The sequence below is a fragment of the Sorex fumeus genome, unplaced genomic scaffold, assembly GCF_029834395.1.
Source record: "Sorex fumeus unplaced genomic scaffold, SorFum_2.1 ptg000122l, whole genome shotgun sequence".
In the NCBI taxonomy this organism is placed as follows: Eukaryota; Metazoa; Chordata; class Mammalia; order Eulipotyphla; family Soricidae; genus Sorex; species Sorex fumeus.
Window position 1 is genome coordinate 23,722,166 of NW_026606179.1, and position 22,850 is coordinate 23,745,015.

General features: G+C 50.7%; 1 protein-coding gene across 1 annotated transcript; it reads left to right on the plus strand.

Moving 5' to 3' along the window:
• The first annotated feature begins 3,467 nt into the window (after positions 1-3,467).
• Positions 3,468-21,588, plus strand: SLC7A9 (solute carrier family 7 member 9). Its single transcript, XM_056136747.1, has 13 exons — positions 3,468-3,543; positions 4,107-4,226; positions 5,942-6,089; positions 6,267-6,509; positions 6,847-6,972; positions 7,222-7,321; positions 8,693-8,737; positions 9,278-9,401; positions 10,068-10,171; positions 17,332-17,428; positions 18,367-18,516; positions 20,872-21,046; positions 21,421-21,588. The coding sequence occupies exons 2-13, from the start codon at positions 4,140-4,142 to the stop codon at positions 21,483-21,485; spliced, it is 1,464 nt and encodes a 487-aa protein (XP_055992722.1). The 5' UTR covers positions 3,468-3,543; positions 4,107-4,139; the 3' UTR covers positions 21,486-21,588.
• Positions 21,589-22,850: the final 1,262 nt, after the last annotated feature.

The window sequence follows — 22,850 nt, forward strand, 5'->3', positions numbered from 1 at the left end:
CACAGCCAACCTGGGCTTGATCTCCTGCACTCTGTATGGTCCCCCAAGTACTACCAGGAGTGATCCCTGAGTATAGAGCCAGGAGTAAGCCCTGAACATTGACTGATGTGCCCTGCCCCCCCAAAAGGCAAAAGGTAACACACAGATTCTGATAAGCATGTGAAAAAAATGCTTATCATCACTGACCATAAAAGAAATGCAAAGTATTACCACAATATGCTGATACAGCACACTTGTGAGAATGGCTGACATGAAAATCAGCAATAACAAGCACTGGAGAAGATGTGGAGAAAACAGAACTCCTTAACTCGTGGTGGGCATATAAATTGGTGAAACAATTTGAGGAAGTTCTATGGAGCTACAAATAGGGCCTGGAGAACTGGCTTACAGGTTTAGAGTGAGTGTCTTGGAAGTGTGTGGTCTTGAGTTCAAATCCCCAGCATCTCGCTTGCACAAGCACGTCCTAGGCTCTTGGAGCCTGGCGGTCTGGCTCTCTAGGGGGATCTCCAGCACTGCAGGTGATTTCCAGCCACACCACAGTCAGGGACTCAACCCCAGTATGCATGGCAACTGAAAGGAAGCCCGAGCACCGTGGCCAGGAGGTCCAGTATCTGCTGAGCACTGCAGGAACCCTCAAGGAGCACCACATCCACAAGTTGTGCACCTCAACTGAGAGAGCAAACTTTAGGAAGCAGGTGTGCCAGTACCACAGCAAAAGAAGTGCAGAGCTCAGGAAGCACTGCAGCTGTTTATGTGAGCACCAAAGTCTGATGTGCAAACCTCAGCAAGCATCACAGCTAAAAGGGGGTGACACCCAGGGCACTTGCCTTGTATGTCACCACCCAGATCTGAACTCCTGCATCCCAGTAGAAGTAAGGTTACCCAAGACCTCCCGAGCACTGCCAGGAGTAATTCCTGAGTGCAGAGTCAGGAGTAATCCCTGAGCATCACCAGGTGTGTCTCCAAAACAAATATACATATATATATATAAACATATATATGTACCCCTATATATTTAAAAGGGAGTTAAAGAAATAACTCCTCTATAATCTAGCTACCTCATTTCTGATGATCTCTGTGAAGAAAAGGAAATGGCACAAAAACCTCAGCACCCCAAGTTTATTGCAGTGTTAGTCATCCTAGTTAAGATATGGATGCAGGGTCTGAAGCAATAATGGGTAGGGCATTTGCCTTGCACGCTACTGACCTGGATCTGATCCCTGGCATTTCATATGGTCCCCTGAACACCAGCAGGAGAGATTCCTGAGTGCAGGGCCAGGATTCAGGCCTGAGCATCGCGGGGTATGTCCCCCAAACCAAAAACCAAAACCAACCAAACAAAAAAGATATGGATGCGAGGAAAGGCCGTCATTGTCAGGGCGAGGGCAAATGGCACCAGCTGTTGTTCCACAAGACGGAAATTGGGCACCTGCAGCAAAGTGGAGGGAGCCTGAAGGGATTGCATGTGTGAAAGAAGTGCTGAGGATGAGTTCACCTTCATGAGCAATATGAGAATATAAAACTGAGGAACAGATTAAAAAAAAAAAGACAAACCAGTGGATCTTGATAATAGAACTAAGGTTGCCCCAGGAGAGGGGAGTGGAGAGGTGAGCTCCAATGGGAGAGGGGGTGTTGATAACTTTTTGTTTGTTTGTTTGGGGGTCACACCCAGCTAAACTCAGAGCCTACACCTGGCTCTGCACTCAGGTTCCCTCCTGGAGGGTTCGGGGTACCATCTGGGTGCTTGAGTTGGCCGAGTGCAAGGCAAGCCCCCACCCACTCTACGATGGCTCAGCCCGAGTAGAAGATACTTTAAAATAAAGAAGCCAGCAAAACCCCAAGGATCCTCCAGCTCAGTTCTTACAAACGACACTGAGCTGAACGCAGATGAGGTGCCCGCAGCAGAGACAGAATCTGATCGAGTCTTTACCTCCACATTCCTCACCTCCTGCCGCCTCAACCAGCCCACGAAGGGGTGAGAGATTAGACCACGAGCTCACGTCCCTCACGTGAGCAGCCTGAAGGCTTTCCAGACCCTCTGACCCACCATCACATCACACACATGTATTTCTCTGGGCGGCGACCCCTGGGGTCCATGTGCAGTGTTTGGGAGAGAGAGGTGGGCCAGGCTGTGTAGGGCTGTGATGAGCAGCTGCTGCAAGGTGGTGGCAGGCTGACCGGCTGTGGGTGCTGCCTGACCTCCAGCTCTTGGTGGACATGTTTGGGGTGCTTGATGGGCAAAGAGAGAGTACCCCAATCATGGACTGGGCCCCTCCAAGCTGGCCGGCAGCTTCCTCGTTAGACCCTGGTCCTGGGGGAGAACAAGGAGCGCTTGTCCGCTTTCAGAGTGCCCAGTTCCCCCAAAGGCTTCCAAAGTGCCCCTCCTCCCCCCCGCCCCAATGCAGCCAAGTCTGGCCTGTGACCTTTGGCCTCAGCTGGCTACTGGAGATACATCAAACTTTCCCCAAAAAGAGCTGCAGGCAGGGGGTGAGGGGGCCGGTGGTGGCCATGATAAGGACAACAATGCTTCCTTCAGACACCTCTTAGCCGCAACAACAAACCCACAGCTCTCTTGGATCAGCTTCAGGAGAATGAGAGGGACAGGGCAGAGGGGTGGGGAGCAGAGGCGAGGAGAGGAGGGGCCCTTCCTGGTGGCACCCACGGAGGCATGATGCCAGCTCCCTGGGTTTCCATCAGTGGCAACCCAGGCGAAGCCAATAAAACGTGACTCTATAGAAAGAAAAGTGCAGCCCCAGTGTGTGTGTGTGTGTGTGTGTGTGTGTGTGTGTTGAGGGGGGAGGGGGACAGGCTCCTCCTCCTAGGAGCAGCTGGGGGGGCTCTGTAGGGTCCCATGGTGGGGGTCAGTGCATCCTGCCACGCTGGGGTCTCTGCTTCTATGGTCTCTCAGGAGCTGACGACAGTGTGAACGTGGGACGGGATGCCTGGCAGTTGCAGGGCTATACATGCCAGGTGCAGTGCCCTGCAGTACCCCACGGCCCCTCCTCTGTCAGTTACTGGCAAATCCAAGTCTGGATGGCCCCCACCTGCCCTCAGGGGGTGGGAGCAGGTGAGGATGAAGGCCTGGGGCAGGAATGATGGTGGCGCTGGGGCAGTTCCTGAGTATGCCCGAGGTGGTTGTTTGAGGGCTGTAAAGATAATATGGGGGCATAAAGAGTCAGTGCCAATCAGTTTCTGCGGCCAGTTGTTGGGAGAGATTTTTCCCTAGAGGATGTAACTGATATGGGGGGAAAGAAAATCTAGCCTAGGGGACAAAGGAAAAATAAATAGAAGCTAGAGCCAAGTGAACAAAACCCAAACATTTTTGGAGCGGCCTTGGATCGCCTCTGCTTTTTTGGTGTGGTGTATCTCAGCTTTGCTGTTTTGAAAAAAAAAAAAGGTGTTTAATAATTAGCTTTGTTGACCTCTGTACCTTCTGGCTCCCTCTACTCCTGGGCATAAGACATGGCCATTCCTGGGGTGCGACTGCAGACGGAGACAGCCAACGCCGGGCAGCTCCCTGGCTCCCCAAGGTCAAGGGAGAAGGTAAGGCCTTGGGTGATTGGACGGCCGACTCTCCCGGCTGGAGGGGCCAGCCAGCGATGGGCAGTGACCCCCGGCTCCTTAGCCTTGAGCAGCTTGTCCGCAGCCTCTTCCCTTCCATCCCCGGGGCCACCCACTGTTCTGCAAGAAGGGCTTTCCTTGGTGCCGTCACGAGACTCGCATTCCACCCTCCATCGCAACCTCTCCTGGGATGCGTTCCAATGGCACGTGTCTCTTGTGAAGTCAAATGAAGCTGGGTCCTGCGAGAGGAAACGCTTTGCAAGGCTTCATGGCGGGGGCTTAGGTGCGGAGGATGCAGGCCTGGAGTTGTGCGTACGACGGGGTGGTTGGGAGAAGAGCAGGCTGGCTCCAAGCCCGGGGCAAAGGATGAACGGGGAACTTGCAGCACCGAGCCAACGGCTCTCCTCGGACCCACTCCGCTGATTGGCCCTGTCATCGTGGCTCACACGCTGCTTTCCGAGTGAGGTCCTCGCTGAGTTGCCATTTGCCTCTTGCCTGCAAGAACGTTTTCTGAATCCAGTCCCATCCTCCATCCTTCCTTGCAGCCTCCAGCCTCCTAGGACCGGCAGGAGGAGGACATGGAGGGGACGAGCCTGAGGAAGAGGCGAGAGGATGAGAAGTCCATCCAGAGCAATGAGCCCAAGACCACCACTCTCCAGAAGGAGGTGAGGCAGGCGTCGGGTGACGGGCACAGCAGGGCACATCACAAAGGGCCGGTCAGCGGGGCGGGCGTGCTGATTCGGGAACTCTCTCTCTCTCTCTCTCTCTCTCTCTCTCTCTCTCTCTTCCCCTCTCTTTCTCTCCGTCTCTCTCCCTCTTTTCCTCTCTCTCCCTCTCTCTCTTTCTCTTCCTCTCTCTCCCTCTCTCTCCGTTTTTCTCTCCCTCCCCCCCCCCCACTCCTTTGATAAGCAAGTCTTTGGACTTGCCTCACTTCTCTCCCAGCACACTCAGCATGTTCTTGGGACAGGTGTGGCCGTGCCAGGGTTACTGGAGGGAAGGTGTGTGCCCAGGCACTGGACACTTTCCGAGGGTCCAAGAGGACCTGCAGCCTCTGGGTCCCTGAGAGAGCATCTTCCCCAAGACATGCTGCTGTCACGTTGGGGGTCCTGGGGGATGGGAACGCCGTATCAAGGAGTCTAGCTGAGTGGCGAGTCTCAGGGGGAAATGACAGAACAGTCAGCCCAGTGGATGCTCCAAGGAATGAGCCTGAGCACAGGGGAATTCTGGGTGGGAATCTGGTTCCCCTTTGTGCGCGGTGCAGCTTCTGGCTGATGGGTGAGGGTGGCCCTGGGGCAGACCAGGTGGGCTCAGCCCTAAGGAGATGGAGGCAGACTCAGGGGAAAGTCCGATTGGTTGACGGATTGGTCTGGGGGCTCCCCAGGAAGTCCTCAAGAGAGCTCAATTGCCCTGACCGAGTGAGGCATTCTGAGTGGGGAAGGGGTGGGTTGATGCAAGCCTTACAGAAGGTATTGGGGTGGGAGGGGAAGCTTAGGGTGCCGGTGAACCAATCTGGCTTTAGCAGAGGAAAGTTGAGACCATCTGCACCCCACCTGACGTTGAGGCCAGAGTAGAGAAGGACCTTGGCCCCCAGCCCCCATGTGGGACCCCTTTGGGTGGGTGCATGCCTAGTCCCGCCCCCAAAGGCAATGTCGGGCTTCCGGGCAGTTGCTGTGAGCTTCAGACTTGAGTCACACATTTTCTTCCTTCAAGAAATGTTTTCCTTCTCCGTCCATGTGCAGTTGATAAACATGGACGGCATAGCTCTGTCACATCCCAATTTGATGCACGTCCACAAATTTGTTCTCCTCAGAAGTTTTCCTCAAGTCCCTTTCCAGTCAGCCTCCATCCAGGGTTTGTTCCTCATCGGTCACTTCTGCCTGTTCCTGAGCTGCGCTGGGATGGAATCAGCGGGTGGGGGCAGGAAGCCTCCCCCCCACCCCGTCCCCCGCCCCCCCCATGCCTCCCACACTGTGGTTTTATCCTGGAGTCTCCTTTGCTCGCCCCCAGCTTTGAGACTCCCAGTCCTGACTTCACTCTTAGCTTCAGGGGCCCAGCTGCCCAGCAAAGAGGCGAGTCCTTGCCAGTGACTGTTTTTCTAAAGTACCATGGCCTGGTGGCAAGGGCAGAGATTGGGGCGGGGAGCCTGAGCTAGCTGTGGGCACTGCCATGCTCTGTGCCTCTGCTTCGTCCTGGCACAGTGGGTCTGATTCATGCCTGCTGGGCATGCCCAGCTCAGGATCCTGGTGTGAATCCCCAGGAACAGGGGGTGACTGGGGACCCCGGCTCCCTCAGGGCTGCACTGCAGTAGAGGGAGGACGGCCATCGGGCCTGCATGTGAGTAGGGAGCAGCACTGATCCCCTGGTCCCCGGCACTCCCCAGGTGGGCCTGCTCAGTGGGATCTGCATCATCGTGGGCACCATCATCGGCTCCGGCATCTTCATTTCCCCCAAGTCCGTGCTCAGCAACACAGTAGCCGTGGGGCCTTGTCTCATCATCTGGGCTGCCTGTGGGGTTCTCGCCACACTGGGTAACGCTCTGCTCCCCGCGATCATTCCCTGTGGGCTGTGGGACTGAGCCCGGGGGACCCTGACCTCACACCCTGCGAGGATGCGTGTGTGCATGGTGGGGTGAATTGGGTCCCCGGGTGGGCAAGGATAATGCCTCATGGGAGGCTGGGGGTGGGCACCCCATCTCTGTGTTTCAGGGGCCCTGTGTTACGCGGAGCTGGGGACGATGATTACCAAGTCGGGGGGCGAGTACCCCTACCTGATGGAGGCCTTCGGCCCCATTCTTGCCTACCTCCTCTCCTGGACCAGCCTGTTAGTCACCAAGCCTACGTCCTTCGCCATCATCTGCCTCAGTTTCTCTGAGTATGTGGCTGCACCCTTTTACTCTGGCTGCAAACCCCCAGACCTGGTGGTCAAGTGCCTGGCAGCTGCTGCCATATGTGAGTACTGGACTGAAGCTCTCGTGGGGGGCGGGGAGGGGGGCAGCCCAAGGTGAGCAGCCGCCCAGCCAAGACTGGCTCAGGTCGCCTGGGCAACCTTCTGACCTCCTCCACACCCAGAGAGTGGGTCTGGAGCTACAATGTAGAAGGGGCAGCTCTGCTCCCGACTGCCAGCGTCCCTGCTTGCTGGGGCAGGGGAAGGGCCTCTACTTGCTCCAGCACCCTCAGAGGGTACAGCCCCTGGACAGCAAAGGAGCATGAGGGCACTTGGCAAAGCTGGGCGTGCCTGCAAAAGAAGACTCTTTCCCCCGCCCGACACTGCTTCCTCTCTTCACAGTGCTCATCACCGCGGTGAACGCATTCAGCGTGCGGCTAGGCAGCTACGTCCAGAACGTGTTCACAGCGGCCAAGCTGGTGATCGTGGCCATCATCATCATCAGCGGAATGGTCCTCCTGGCCCAAGGTGAGCAGCCGCCCAGGACAGAGCCAGGGTGGTGGTGGTAGGGGAGAGGCAGGGGCGAGCACCGCGGACCACCTCACTTCACGCTCTCCCTCTTCCTCAGGACCTTTGCTCCCCAGGGTTCTAGAACGGGGTTCCTAGTCTGAGTCTCCAGGCCAGCCCCTTCGGTCCCGAGGAGAGGATGCAAAGTCCCAGTCTGATTAGCTGACCACCCCCCAAACCATCACTATTCTCTGTTTGGCTTCCTTGCAGGAAACACGAAGAACTTTGAGAATTCCTTTGAGGGTTCAAATCTGAATGTGGGTGCCATTGGCCTGGCATTTTACAATGGACTCTGGGCCTATGATGGATGGTGAGATGCCCTGAGGATCATGCTCTGCGTGTGACTTTTCTTACGCTCCTTACACCACCTGACACTGTGGGGGGAGCATAACATGTCGTTTCTGGGGCTCTATGGGACCCCCAAATCCCTTCCCCGTCTCCCTTTTTTATTTTCGCTTTTTGGGTCACACCCAGTAATGCACAGGGATTATTCCTGGCTCTGCACTCAGTAATTACTCCTGGCAGTGCTCGGGGAACCATATAGGATGCTGAGAATCGAACCTGGGTCAGCCACGTGCAAGGCAAACGCCCTACCTGCTGTGCTATTGCCCCAGCCCTCTGTCTTCCTTTTCTTAAGCACCCCACCCTTGTGCTTCTGGTCTCAGACCACAGAGACACCAGGGCCCTGCACCTTCCCAGCCCCTCCGGTGCTCCAGGCAGAAACATTCCACAGTGCTAAGTCTCAGTCTCCAAGTGAAATGTCGAGGGCAGGGGGGTGGCTCACGGGACCGAGCACTGGGCTTGCATGCAGGGGACCTGGGTTTGATCCCCGGCATCTCATGACGCCCTGAGCACTGCTGGGTGTGGACCCCAAACCAACAATTGCAAAGTGGTGGGTGAAGTGGTGAGGTTCTGTCGGTGTCCCCTGAGCCAGACATGTGGTTGCTGGCCAGGTGCATCCTTCCCCTCTGACTCGCCAAGGCCACCGCAGGCATTTGTCTCTATTTTTTATCAAGCGCCTCCAGGACTCCTTACTTCACTAATTGTTGAAAAGTTAACTGGATTCTTACTGAGGGCAAAGACTCTCCCACTGGCAGGCAGGCCACTCTTGGGAGTATCTCCACCCCTACCCCACCCCAGGGAAGGGCTCTGGAAGAGATCCTCTGACTCTTGGCAGGAGAGATCTCTCAGTTGTGGCCCATGTTATTCTTCTGTGCTTCAGGTCAGTCCACTATCACGGGGTTGGAGTACACTGTGTCAGGTGTTTGCCTTACATGCATGCAGCTCACCCAGTTTGACCCCCATATCCTATACAGTCCACTGAGCCTGCCAAGAGTGATTCCTGAGCACAGAGTCAGGAATGAGTCTTTTTTTTTTTTCCTTTTTGAGTCACACCTGGCGATGCACAGGGATTACTCCTGACTCTGCACTCAGGAATTACTCCTGGCCGTGCTCAGGGAACCATATGGGATGCTGGGAATCGAACATGGGCCAGCTGCGTGCAAGGCAAATGCCCTATCCTCTGTGCTATCACTCCAGCCCCGGGTGGAGTGATACCACAGAGGATACAGTGGCCACACTTGAGCACCACTCGGTGTGGCCCCAAAACTAAAAACACAAAAGAAAAGAAGCGAAAGTGCACGTTCAGTGAGGTGCCTTACTACTTTTCTCTTTCTCCTAGGAACCAACTCAACTATATCACAGAGGAACTTAAAAACCCCTACAGGTGAGGAAGGTGGGGCAGGCCGGGAATGTGGGCTAGCAAGCATTTTTGCCTTCAAGCAAATGGTGCGGGACTGGGAGGTGGCTGAGGGCAGGCCTTGCGTGTAGGAGCCCAGATGGCATCCCCGGCACTTGGTGGCCCACTCCACACACCTAATTGGGAGTAATTCCCATCCTGTACCGCTTAGACATGCCTCCACACATATTTTAAAACAATCCCAAAATAGTAAAAGGGATTCCTTCGAAACGGGTGGACCCACCCTCGTGGCTTCTCATTTGCCCGCCTCACCTCCAGAGACCTCGGTCCTGGAGGAGCACTGGTTGCAGAGAGAAGGCAGAATTCTCATCTCACAGACTCCATTGTGCTTTAAGAGCACTTTGCTGAGCAGGAGCAGAGAGGCCCCTCCACCTTCTTGTTTGAAGATGCCAGCGGTCCATACTGGGGCCTGGCTATTTCCCAAGGGCTCTGGTAGGAAGAGAGGGAAGCTGCCCAGGACTCAGGGCAGGCGCTCTGGGAGTCTCACGGACACGCCGTCTTTCCCAGAAACCTGCCACGGGCCATCATCATTGGGATCCCACTGGTGACCGTGTGCTACGTCCTCATGAACGTCTCCTACTTCACCGTGATGACGGCCACGGAGCTCCTGCAGTCCCAGGCGGTGGCTGTGGTGAGCACCGGGGTCTCTGCAGTGCAGGCCCTCTGGGCCAGGGCACGGTACTGGCAAGCGAATAGGAAAAGCCACAGGTCAGGGAGGGCTCAGGGACTCCGGGGTTCCACCCCCCCACACACCCCTGCAGCTTGGGGCTGGGCGCAGACGTGGTCGGGATGGGTGGGGGGCTCCCTGCGGCTGCCTGATTTCGAGAAGATGCGAGGGGGCACTGAGGAACGTGGTCGTGGGAACGAGGTGGTCCAAGAAGTGGTGTTGGGGGAGCATCGTGCTGGAGGCTGGGGAGGTGGGACCGAAAATAAGGAAATAAGTTCTAATTTTGTAGGTGGTGGCAAGGCAAGGCAATATCACCCTGCGCGCAGCGGTGCTAGCTAGAGTTTAGGCGGGGGCGTGGCCAGAACGGGCGTGGCTATCGACTGGGTGTGGCTGTTAAGTGGGCGTGGCCACGTTGGATTATTGGCTGGGCGTGGCTTTGGGCGTGGCCCTGCTTGGAGGCGGGGCTTCCAGCACTCAAGAAGGTTGACGGTTCCCTGGCAAGGATGCTGCGACTCTCCCAAGAGCCAAAGGGGCCAGCGTGTCCGCGGGGGCAGCTCTTCTCTCCATTTCCTTCGTGCCGGGAGCACCCGCTCTCCCGGGAAAGACCCTCAGATTGCTCTCCTCCCGCAGACATTCGGTGATCGAGTTCTGTACCCAGCCTCCTGGGTCGTCCCCCTCTTCGTGGCGTTCTCTACAATCGGGGCTGCTAACGGAACCTGTTTTACTGCCGGCAGGTAGGGGACCCCTGCGCTCATCCTTGGGTAGGGGGCAGCGGGGGTGGGGAGGTATTGCAGCAAAGAGGAACCAGCCCTAGTCCCCGGGCTCTGCAGGCCTGCTCAAGAACTCCACCTCCTCTGGGCAGTTCAGGCACCCCTCAGGGCTCAGGCTCCTGGTTGGGGGACAGCGCGCTGACCCCAACCCCAGGAGACAGAAGCACTGGTTTCTTCGTGGCATTTTATGTTTCTTCTTTAAAACTGTAGTTTTAAACACGGCGACGACCATGTTAACTTCCACGGGCTCGTTGCACAAAATCATCAACATTTTCACCACCACCAGCCTGCCTGAGATCTTCCACCAACATCCTTGTGGCTTCTTTTTGCCTATTATTTTTCTTTTCCCCCCAAACAGCACCTGACATCTTCCTTAAATGACCCCCAATTCCTCCACCCACTGACATTGTTCTCTGCACAAATACTCAAATCTTGTCACACTGGGTGTACCCAGAAACAATCAAAGAGAAATACAGCCAGGCAGTAGTATTTGCAATAGTTACGTCTTTGGGGAACCTCCAAAGGCCTACTGATGGATGACTGGGTAAAAAAAGATGTATGCTTGTACAAAAATACTATTCACCTCTATAAAAAATTTAATATATTTTTTTGCCATTTGTAGCTCACCCATGGCATGGGAGGGAGGAGAAAATATTTTAATTATCGAACAGTTTTTCAATATATGAAATACACAGTTTATCCAGTTTTAGATGGAGTTTTAGATTGTTCTTCTGTTTGGGCTATTAGAATGTTGACATGAACATTCTTGTGTCTTTTATCACACTCATCCCATGTACTTTCATTTCTTTTGGAATGAAACTGCTGGGACATACTTTTCTTTTTACTAAGCCTCCCAAGCAGTATTCAGAGGGTCTAAGGTCACTCTTGGAGATACTTAGCCAACCTGGCTGGCTGGTGTAATGTTTGAGCCTTGCGGTGCTGGGGACCACCAGGGCTATTGCAGTGGTACTGAGGGTGCTGTTGCACCCCGGTCCCTGAGCGATCTCTCTAGGCCACAGTTACTTTTAGCTGCTTAACCCTTTGCCCAGTGATCGCTCCATTTCTATTCCTGTGCACAGTGCATGTGAGTTTCTGTTTCTTCACACCCTCACCAACACTTGGCACTGTCTCTCTGATTATAGCTGTTCTACTGGATCTTAGTATGCAATTATGTTAATGTGGTCTTCTCTAAAGACTAATAATACCGAGCATCTTTTCACTTGCTTATTATTTATTCATGTTATCTTTTGGCAAAGCATTCAAATCTTGTCCACTTTTAACACTGGGCTGTTCATCATTTTACTGAGGTGCTAATCTATTCTGGATGCAAGTATCTGGGACTCTCTTTGCACATTATCATCAACTCAGTGACCTCTCTGTCTCTCTCTCTCTCTCTCTCTCTCTCTCTCTCTGTATTTGGATCACACCTGGCTCTGTACTTAGGAATTACAGAGGTGGTGGGGCTCAGGGGACCATATGGGATGCCAGGAATCAAACCCGGGTCACCATATGCAAGGCAAGCATCCAACCAGCTGTTCTACCACTCTAGCCTAGTCTTCTATTTTCTTAATGGCAGTTTTTGAAACACTATATATATATATATGTAGGGCTGGAGCGATAGCACAGCGGTAGGGCGTTTGCCTTGCACGCAGCCAACATGACTGACCCGAGTTCAATTCCTCCGCCCCTCTTGGAGAGCCCGGCAAGCTACCAAGAGTATCTCGCCCGCACGACAGAGCCTGGCAAGCCACCTGTGATGTATTCGATATGCCAAACACAGTAACAACAAAGTCTCCAATGGAGACGTTACTGGGCCCACTCGAGCAAATCGACGAACAACGGGAGGGCCTTTACCTTTACCTTTACCTTTTATATATATATGTATGTATATATATAATTTTATTTTTATGAAGTTGTTCACAATATTTGATTGTATTTAATATTCAAACTCCAATCCCATAAAACACTATATTTTTAAAAAATTAAATCCAGGGTATTTTTTCATGCTTTTGTTGGCATTTCTAAGAATCTTTGCCCAAATCACACAATGTTTTCTATTCTAAGTTTCACAGGTGTAACTCTTGCATTTAGATATATGATCCATTATTTGAGTGAATTTTGTAGTGTCCTGGATTTGAGCAACTTGGAATATGGCCAGGGACTTATTCAATATTGAATTATGTCACTTTTTTTTATTTTTTTATTTTTTTATTTTTATTTTTATTTTTTTTTGAATTATGTCACTTTTAATGGAGTTAAATCTAAGACTTTAATTTACTGGTTTCTATTTTTCTATCTCATATAGAAAACTCTCCCCCTTCTCAAGAAACTGTTTTCTTCTAGCATTTAGCTTTGTACTTGATTAAAATACCATTGAGTATAACTCTGTGAGAAAGTTATAAGGCATGAATGTCGCTCCCCCAAACCCTCACTCAAAAAAATCTTTGCCTGTGACCTAGTCTTGCTGAGTGAGCTATCCTTCCCCCTCCCATTCCAAACTGTTATCCTCAATGGGCTTGTTCCCTTGGCTTTGGTTGACCATTCTTGTCTCGTCTCACGATCACTGGAACATTTCACAGCTGCAGGACAGAAACCTGCGTGACACCTACATTAGATGTTCCTTGCCAAGTGAACATTCCAGATCCACATGTGTAAGCTTCCCCTCTTTCTGCTTGTGTTCAGAGTCTAGATTTGTTGATTCGTGGAAAACTGTGAGATTTAAAGAGTGGATTCACAGCATCATTCTGAGATGGTCTCTCCTCTACCCAGCAACTCCATTCCGTCCACTTTCATCAGTTTGTTCTGGGAATTAGCACTACTTGCAACTTTTCAAAATTCAAGTGTGTCATTTTCAAATGGAGATTTTTGCCTTTGTAGTCCTGACTTACCGTCATCACCACTTCTTCAGTTGTTTTGACACATCCCCTGTGGCTTACTGGTAGTTTTTATGCTTAAGATGGTATTGAAAATAATGGACATTCTATTAATTTCTGAATACTTATATTCTGGTTAAGTGTCTACCTTGACTGTTCACATCTTCCACCCTTGTGGATTTGTGCCTTGTATATTTTATAGGAGGGGGAGGGGCGCACACAGAGATGCTCAGGGTTTACACCTGACTCTGTGCTCAGGAATTACTCCTGACTGTTCTCTGGAGAGCATCTGGGATTGAACCTGGGTCAGCCGCATGCAAGGCAAATGACCTACCCACTATGCTATTGTCCGAGTCCCTGAGTCTTGTATGTTTTATTTCTGGGACCAGAGAGATAGTATAATGGGTAAGGCGCTTGCCTTGCACGTGACCAACCTGAGTTCGATACCCAGCACCCCATTATGGTTCTCTGAGCACTGTCAGGCACGATCCCTGAGCATAGGACTAGGAGTAAGCCCTGAGTACCACTGGGTATGGTCCCAAAACAAAACCAAAGATTTTTTTAAATAAAGGTGCCTGTTTCTCGTATCTTCGTGGTAGACTGTTCCGTTTTCCAGCAGGAACTCTCTGTCCTTCAGCTCTAGTTTGTCTGATGTTGTTGCTCAGTCGGTAGCCAGGAGTGCCTGGTGGTGTGTCCTTCCTCTCCAACCCCAGTCCTACTGGGCTTGGCTGTTTCTTTCCACAAACCTCAACCTGGAGTCAAGTATCTAGCCAGCAAGTGGGTGCTGGCCACATTTACTGTGTCGGCTACAACTAAATGAATTCCTAACATACTCTTTTTTTTTTTTTTTTGCTTTTTGGGTCGATGCAGGACAGAAACCTGTGCGGACACCTACATTAGATGTTCCGGCGATGCTCAGGGGTTACTCCTGGCTCATGCATTCAGGAATTACTCCTGGCAGTGCTCGGGGGACCATATGGGATGCTGGGAATCGAACCCGGGTCGGCCATGTTGGCTGCATGCAAGGCAAATGCCCTACCCACTGTGCTATCACTCCAGCCCCTAACATACTCTTTTTTTTTGTGTTTTCCTGGCTTGAGAAAATATTTTTGGCATAAGTTGATTTTTTTAAAAAAATTATTTCAGACACATATATTTTAAAATATAAATGATCATTTTCGCTTTTCTTACAAAATTTTAGACTGCTGCATTATTGTATCTGATATTTTTTCTTGTACTTTTTTTTAACCACACTTGGATGCATTCAGGGATCAATTCTTTCTTTTTTTAAATTAATTTTCTTAATTGAATCACCATGAGATAGTTACAAAGCTTTCATGATTGAGTTTCAATGATACAATGATTCAACACCCATCCCTCCATTAGTGTGCATTTTCCACCACCAATGTCCCCAGTATCCCTCCCCCCAACCCTCACCCCATGGGATCAATTCTTGTGGAACTCAGGGGACCACGTGGGGTGCCAGGAATTGAACCCAGGTTGGCCACATGCAAGGGCAAGTGTCCTACCCACAGTGCTATCTCTTTGGCTCTGTATCTGATCTTTCAAGCTGCGTATTGAAGTAACAGGGTCACAATCGTGTTGTGTATGCACAGTTGCTGCCCCTCCACCTCTGACCTGGTGTCCTGTGTCCGCTTCTTCTACAATCTAGGGAAACTCTTTTAATCTATTCAGGCACCTTATTCCATAATCTGAGTTCCATAATCCGAGAGGGAGTGTCATTAGAAACCACCCATCCCCTCCTTTGTTTCTATCCACACATAGATGAGACCTGGCACTTGTCTGTCTCCTTTATTTTAACGTGAGCCCTCTAGCTCCAAACTAGTTGTAGCAAGAGGCAAGATTGCATCTGTCCTTAGAGCTGAATGTACCACTCTGCTTCAGTCTGGGTATGGACCAGTTTTTTATCCATTGATCTGTTGTTGGTCACTTGGGTTGTTTCTAATGTTGGCTATTATACATAGAACTGCAGTCAACATAGGTGTATATTCGACATTTTGAGTTAGTTTTTTGTGTTCTTAGGACTTGGGATAGAGCCAAGTGGAGCTGAGTGTAATAGGAGAGCTTTCAAAAGAGGCTTTATGAGAAATCGCCTTGCACCAAATGACAGTCCCAGCATTAGTGAAGATGAAAAAAAAATCGACCTGATTATTCAGAAAATATCCATTATTCCCTTTTTACTCTAGCCGATATTTTTAATCATTCCCCTTAAAATGCAACCTAATCAAATCTGCCAAATGTGAGTTTTTTTCTAAGTACTTATAACCTTCTACATCATTTAGAATGCCAGCTATACCTTAATAAACCCAGCCCTTGGACAGTATCTATGAGAAAAATTATATTTTGGGTTTCTTCAGTCACACCTGTTGGTACTCATGGTTTATTCCTAGGACAGTGCTCAGGGAACCATCCACGGTGCCAGGGTTACTGGGATCTGCTATATACAAGACAAGCACCTTACCTCCAGTACCATCTCTTGAGCCCTACTTAAAATCATTTATTAAAAATGTAAAATCTAGTACCTACGCGCCAATATATTTTGTTACCTTAACATTGCTTCTTCAACTTCTTTCAAATTTGCTGATCATTGCTGATCTTTTTAAGTTTCCAATGAGAATTGGAAAGTGGTGTCTCATTTACCTAAAAATGTATCTGCCCAGTATAACTTAACTGCACAGAATTCTAATATGAAAATCAATTTATCTCATCACTTTGAAGAGATTTCTTAGGGATCGCTCAATGTGCTGAGCATGTGTTTTTCATATAGGAGGCCTGAGTTGTCCTTGGCACCACATGGGCCCTGGGTACCTCTAAGAGCAACTCCTGTACGCCATTGGGTATGGCAAGAAAACCTCCATGCATACTGTTGTTGTATGTTGCCCCTTTATTCCCTGCTCTCAGGCTGGCCCTCGCCACTTCCTGCGTCATCTCTGAGGCTTTCTCCCCTGGGGAATCCCTAGGAGCAGCGCTGGCAGTGTCACCTGTGTGTGCAGGTGGCCTTGGGTGTGACTCATGGCCCTGTGTCTGTGGGCAAGTGATTGGAATCTGAGCCATGCCCCCATCTGGCTCTCTGCACTGAACACGAGGCTCTCGAAAAACCTGGCCACCCCGGAAGCTCTCTGACAACTCAAATTGTCATTGTTGTTTTCTTTCTGTTTGTTTTTTTAATAGTTTCCAATGAGAGTTGAGAAGTGTGATGAGGCCAGGCGTTTGTGACTGCACTCCCATGTTACAGTTCTGGGGAGAGAAGGGTCACAGACATTTAAGAAACCTGGAGAAGTTTAAGAACCACGGAGCCCTATCTTACAAACCCTTCTGTGCCCTATCTTATAATTCAGCTTGCAAGGTCACAGCTTGGGACACCCACCTTCGTCCCTAAGTAATGTGAGCGTCTTTTTGCCAGAACTGGGTTGGGTTGGAGGGAGTTTCACTTCTGTCTGCTCCGGCTCAACCCTGCCCGACAGTGCTCCGGCTTCCTTCACCTCCACCCACCCCAACTCAGGTGCTGAATTTCTCTGCTGAGGATTTTTTTAAAACTTTCTCCTCTTTTAGAATTTTCTTTGGTTCGTCTTGGGCTGGGGGCAGAGCTCTGTGGTCAAGGACAAAACCAAACCACCTACTCTCCACTTCGCACTTCGATGCTTTAAGCAAAAGTCTTTCCGATAACCGATTCCTCAGGTTGTTCTCAGGGGAATGAATCCCCTACTGTCCACTCACCCACTCACTCACTAGCGACTACTCTGATTTATGTTGTTGTTCCTTTTGGCTTTTTGTGTCACACTTGGCAGTGTTCAGGGCGTACTCCTGGCTCTGAGTTCAGGAAGCACTCCCGATGGGCTTGGGAAACCATATGGGATGCCAGAGATCAAACCCAGGTCTGTTGAGTGCAAAGCAAATGCCCTGCCTGCTGTTTTGCTCCCCCCCTACCCCTCTTGATTTTTTTTACAATACGGAAACACTGTGGCCGGCCTGGAGCGAGAGTCCCGCAGTGCAGGGACACCCAAACTTGCTCCTGGCAGGGCTCCAAGCACAGGGTCTGAGGGGTGCCAGTCAGTCTTGACACTGTTTCTTTCATCCCTATTAGGGCTCAGATCTGGCGTCTCCTCTGTGGTAGGGGTTCCCTGAACCTCCCTTTCCCTGCTTAGGGGGCTCCCCTGCCCTTGCTCAAGGCTTCAGGTCCCCACGGAAGATGCCCACGCTCATACCCAGACTCCCATCCCTGTTTTCCAGACTTGTGTACGTGGCAGGCCGGGAGGGCCACATGCTGAAAGTCCTCTCCTACATCAATGTCCGGCGCCTGACTCCAGCTCCCGCCATCATCTTTTGTGTAAGCACAAATGTCCTCACAAAACACAAAACAAAAAACCAACGTTCTTATTCCTTCCCTTTGCACGGCATCACAGGCTGGTATTGATACGTCAGTATTGATTAGGTCTGTATTGATGTACTTTCTAAGGACCCAGGTTCCCTTCATCCTCCACACAGAGTAAGCATGTTTCAAACCCCAATGCCATTCAACTCCACAGCTCCTGTGTCTGCATTCACCCACGGAAGATGCTCTTTGAATCTCTCACACTGGTTCCATGTACTCTTCTGACATGGAAATTCAAATGTTCACGGATCCCAGGCAATAAATGAGGACCACTCCACTTGCTTGTCAGGCAGCAGTAGAAGGCCTTTACCAACTGGCTACTGACCACAGCTTTTCTCTGTGGTTTAGTAATTTCAAAGTCTCAGAATTTGTGTGCAGGACAGGTCCCTCAGCGTCTTCCCCCTGGTTTTCGTCAGCCAAGGGTCAGAGTCCTTTACCTATGAGCCACTGTTTTGGGTCCCTGCAGACCATCCACTCAGGCCACGATTCTCCCACCACTCTTAGTCAAGATAAGGAAGTGGATGTGTGAAGGGCAGGGGAGGGCCATGCAGCTGACATCAGCCATTCCGCTCCTCAGCTGATGCACAGCCCTCTCCTGTGAACAGACGCCTCTGGAGGGAAAAGCCGGGACTAGAAAGTGGGCACAGATGACAGAGCTTGAATTTGTCTTGCTTCAAATCGTATCTTCAAAATATTAAACCATTGTCCAAGTCTCTTCCAGTGTCAAAGAGAATGGTTGTCATCCGAGTTCAGAGCAGATTCACCCTGGATATGAAGGAATCCATAGCTCTCTTGAGGCCAAAGCGTTTCTCCTCAGGAAAAGCTATGAAATGACAGGGATGTCTTCTGCATACAATAAGAATCTAGTAAGACATCACTCTTCTCTCTCCCAGGGCATCATAGCAACTATCTACATCATCCCCGGTGACATCAACTCATTAGTGAACTACTTCAGTTTTGCTTCATGGTTCTTTTATGGAATGACGGTTCTGGGCCTGATTGTAATGAGATTTACAAGGAAAGATCTGGAGAGGCCTATAAAGGTAGGTCTGGAATTTGAAATGTCACAAGTGGATTCGATCTCCTGAAGTGAACTAGGAGGTGGTAACTGTTAATTTTTAGGCGCGTACTTTCCACAGCCAGTAGGGGTGTTGCCTTGCATGTGGCCAACCTGAGTTCGATTCCTCTGCCTCTCTTCAATAGCCTGGCAAGCTACCAAGAGTATCTCGCCTGCACAGCAAAGCCTGGCAAGCTACTTGTGATGTATTCAGTATGCCAAAAATAGTAACAAGGAGTCTCAGAATTTGTTGTGAGACGTTACTGGTACCCGTTTGAGCAAATCGATGAACAATGGGGGAACGGTGACAGTGACAGTGACTTTCCATTTTGAAACAGGCTCTTCTCTTCAATAGCATCTTGAATAGCATCACATACAGCCCCCAGCACTGCCAGGAGTTATCTGACCACAGTCGGGTGTGGGCCAAACACGCTCCCCCAAAACACTGAAATAAAATTAACAAATAGGGGGCTGCAGTGATAGCACAGTGGGTAGGGCATTTGCCTTGCACGCAGTTGACTCAGGTTCGATTCCCAGCATCCCATGTGGTCCCGTGAGCACCACCAGGAGTAATTCCTGAGAGCAGAACCAGGAGTAACCCCTGTGCATCGCAGGGTGTGACCCAAAAAGCAAAAATAAATAAATAAAAAGTAACAAATGGGTCCAATTAAAAAGAAACATTATGTACAAGTCTGAACAAAGGCTGCTAAAGAATCCATTTAATTCTGAAATTAAATTCTGGACAGAATTCACCTGCATTCTGAGATACCAGAATTCCCCACTTTGGCACTTGTATAGAGATGGACTTACAAGAGTACCAGCGTTGGGGCTGGAGCCATAGCACAGTGGGGAGGGCGTATGCCTTGCACGTGGCCGACCTGGGTTCGATTCCCAGCATCCCATTTGGTCCCCTGAGCACCACCAGGAGTAACCCAAAAAGAAAAAAAAGTACCAGCGTTACTGACTTATATTTGCAGTGTCACTGCTCCATGTCAACCACCAGAGTGCTGGGAAGCCCCCGACGACCCCCATAGATCACAGGGTTCTCTTGGCGTCTCTCAGGGTTATCTCGATTGGGGGAGAGTAGCCCTGTGCTTTGTTCCTTATACTCTACTGAGTGAGATCCTCTGGTGTTTATCTTTTTCTTTCTGACTCACTCACTTACCCTGATTCCTTCTATTTTAATGCCCCTTCTAACCTGGAGAAAAGGCTGGGTCCAGATCTGGTGGAATTGGATTCCTTGCCTGTCTTCAGCCTACCTATCTGGTGATTCAGAAGTGGGGGCACCACTGGCTGTCACCCCAGTGGTTCCCCAAACTTCGGGTGTCACCTGGTAGCCTGCCCTGAACCTTCAGACTTGTACAATCAGGTGGAATATCCCTTTGCCCCCTGCACTTCCTGGGAGGTTCCAAGTAAGAAAAAGTAGGCCAATTGGATAGGAACTGCCTGAGGTTCTGCAGCTCCAGCTTTCTCTGACATTGATGGGTAAAAACCAGGTTTGCCTGCTTGAGCAGGCCCTATACTATCTCCATCGTGAGACTTGTTGTTACTGTTTTTGGCATATCGAATACATCACGGGGAGCTTGCCAGGCTTTACCGTGCGGGTGGAATACTCTCGCCGGGTTCTCCAAGTGGGGCAGAAGAATCAAACCCAGGTTGGCCGGGCCGGCAGTGCGCAAGGCAAACGCCCTATCGCTCTGCTATCGCTTAAGCCCAGATAGGTAAAGAGGATTAAATTGTCAGGCAAAGCTGGAATAGACATCATGTAGGATAAACTGCCGAATCTCTAGCAAATCTATGGCACTGTAGCACTGTCCTCCCATTGTTCATCAGTTTGCTAGAGCGGGCCCAGTAAAGTCTCCATTGTGAGACTTGTTGTTACTGTGCTTGGCATATCGAATACATCACGGGGAGCTTGCCAGGCTTTGCCGTGCAGGTAAGATGCCCTTGGAAGCTTTCTGAACTCTCCTAGAGGGGCAAAGGAATTGAACCTGGGTTGGCTGGGCCAGTCGTGTGCAAGGCAAGGTGGAAAAAAAAGGTGGGTGGAGGGGAGGGAGAGGGAAATAAGAGTGTTAAACATATGAAGTCCTCCCTCATTTGAGACACTGTATTTTACAGTCATATAATGTCATATTTGGCATTTTCTTTATCTTTTAGGGGAAGGAAAGGAAAAAAACAGGTAGAGTAAAAAAAATTTAAGGTTGGCAAAATTACTTAGAATGATTGAAATGAGTGATTTTTGGACTCTATTGTATCTTTTTCTAGCCAGTGTTTCCTTTAGAGTGGATCTTCCACCGAGACCCACGGCAGGGGCTCACCTGACCCACACTGTGTCTTGCAGGTGCCCATCGTAATCCCCATCCTGGTGACGCTGGTGTCGGTGTTTCTGGTCTTGGCGCCAATCATCAGTGAGCCCGCGTGGGAATACCTGTACTGTGTGATCTTCATCCTGAGCGGCCTGATATTTTACTTCCTTTTCGTCTACTATAAGTTTGCATGGGCTCAGAAAATCTCAAGTGAGTATCACCAAAAGGACAGCCTGAAGGTTAGTGAGGAACAGAAGGGCAGAGGTCCCCGCAAGGGCAGAGGCAAGTGGCCGACCTTACCCCTGCCACCTCTGTCCTGGCTTCTCGAAAATCATTTCACTTCCCTAAATACACTAAGCTCATTCCTCTCTCTCCTATAACTTGGTGGCAGATGCCTCAGAGGGAGCACGCCCTCCCTGAGCACAGTGGCTCACAGGATGGTCTTGGATGGCCTCTGGCCACAGGTGCCCACTGGGACAGAGACACTACCCTCTGAAGGAATGCCCAGAGCAACCCCGTGGCACCAGTGGGGAAGTCTCTGTGTGGCCTCCTTCTGACTCCACTTCTGGTGCCTTTTGTTCCAGAGCCCCTCACCATGTACCTGCAGATGCTGATGGAAGTGGCACCTCCGGAGGAAGCCCCCGAGTGACAAGCTCGAGCTCCTGCGGCCACTGCCTGAGCTGTGATAACTTTATTTTTGTAAGCAGTATTTGTGGTTATTCCCAATGTTTTTGTGAAGAAAAAAAAATGGATCCAGACATTCATAACAGTTATTTTCAGACATTCTGGGTTCTCTGGGAGGGGATCCGGATTGGAAAGGTGACGGGGACAGCAGGTGACAAGGCCACCTTGCAGGAGAATGATGGACACTGGCCAGCGTGGTGTCTCCTTCCCCAGCTGCCTACTTACAGACAATTCCTTAAAGCTACTCTCCAGCAGGATGGACAGAATTTAGAACTGGTGAAACTTTTCTTTGAAATAGATTTTTAAGATACTCTAGTAGGAATGTCCTGCTTCTTACGTTCCCCCTCACCCCCACACACTGCCAGCCTGGGATTTCACCGGATGCAGATGGCAGACCTAGCCCAGGCTGCTGTGCTCACGGCCCAGCACAATCAGAGCCTCGCCACAGCCTGCCCTGGACACTCTGGTGGATAGACACTATTTTACATTTGGCCTTTAGGGAAAATTCAAAAGGTTTTCTAGTGTTTTGGTCACACCCAGCAATGCTCTGGGGTCACTTCTGGCTCTTCCCTCAGGAATTAGTCCTGGCGGTGCTCACAGGACATACAGGATGCCGGGGATCAACCCCTGGATAACCGGGGTCAGGCGCGTGCAGGGCAAGCACCTTACCCGCTGCTGTACTCTGGCTCCAGTTCTCAAAGGAACATTTCTGCGAAAACAGATTTTATTCATGCAGGAGACACTTGCACCACGGTTAACTATGTAAGTGATATTAGAAGCACAAAAGAGAAAATACACTCTTAGCTTATATTTCAGAAGTTTTCTCAAACCATGAAATCAGTACATATTAGCAGAAGAACAACAACAACAAAAAAAACAGCAACTGTTTACATTTCAACAGCCAGAGTCACTGAGGGCCTCCGATATGGGGTGGAAAAGCTGTTCTAGATTTCTCCATCTTTCCATCCGCCTCCCCTCACCGTGCTCCGTGGAGCGCTGGACTCGCCACCGGTCCACATGGGGAAGCGCGCCCATGCAGGTCCGTTGCTTGCTGTTTCTCTGCTGTGTCTTATGAAAGCCTGAACCCCGTGAGCACAAAGGGCAGGAGGCCAACAGTCCTGGGAGCCAGCACGGCAGGAAGCCTGACCTGCTCCTGGGAACAAGAGCTGCAGGGGTGGCCAGCAGAGACACCAGGGCTTCAACTTCCTCTCAGCCCGCCCAACTCCCCCCCCTTGTCCTGCCTGGGGGGGGGGGCACCGCTGCAGCCAAGACCTGGGGGCTCCCAGGAGTCTTCCAGGCCGGACCCTAGTTCGTGCCCACCAAGGCCAGA

Excerpts from the sequence above, each read along its gene's own strand:
- SLC7A9 (XM_056136747.1), top strand. The coding sequence starts at position 4,140 with ATGGAGGGGACGAGCCTGAGGAAGAGGCGAGAGGATGAGAAGTCCATC. Across the intron at positions 6,510-6,846 it reads CCTGGCAGCTGCTGCCATAT|TGCTCATCACCGCGGTGAAC; the intron begins GTGAGTACTGGA and ends CTCTCTTCACAG. Across the intron at positions 8,738-9,277 it reads GAACTTAAAAACCCCTACAG|AAACCTGCCACGGGCCATCA; the intron begins GTGAGGAAGGTG and ends CGTCTTTCCCAG.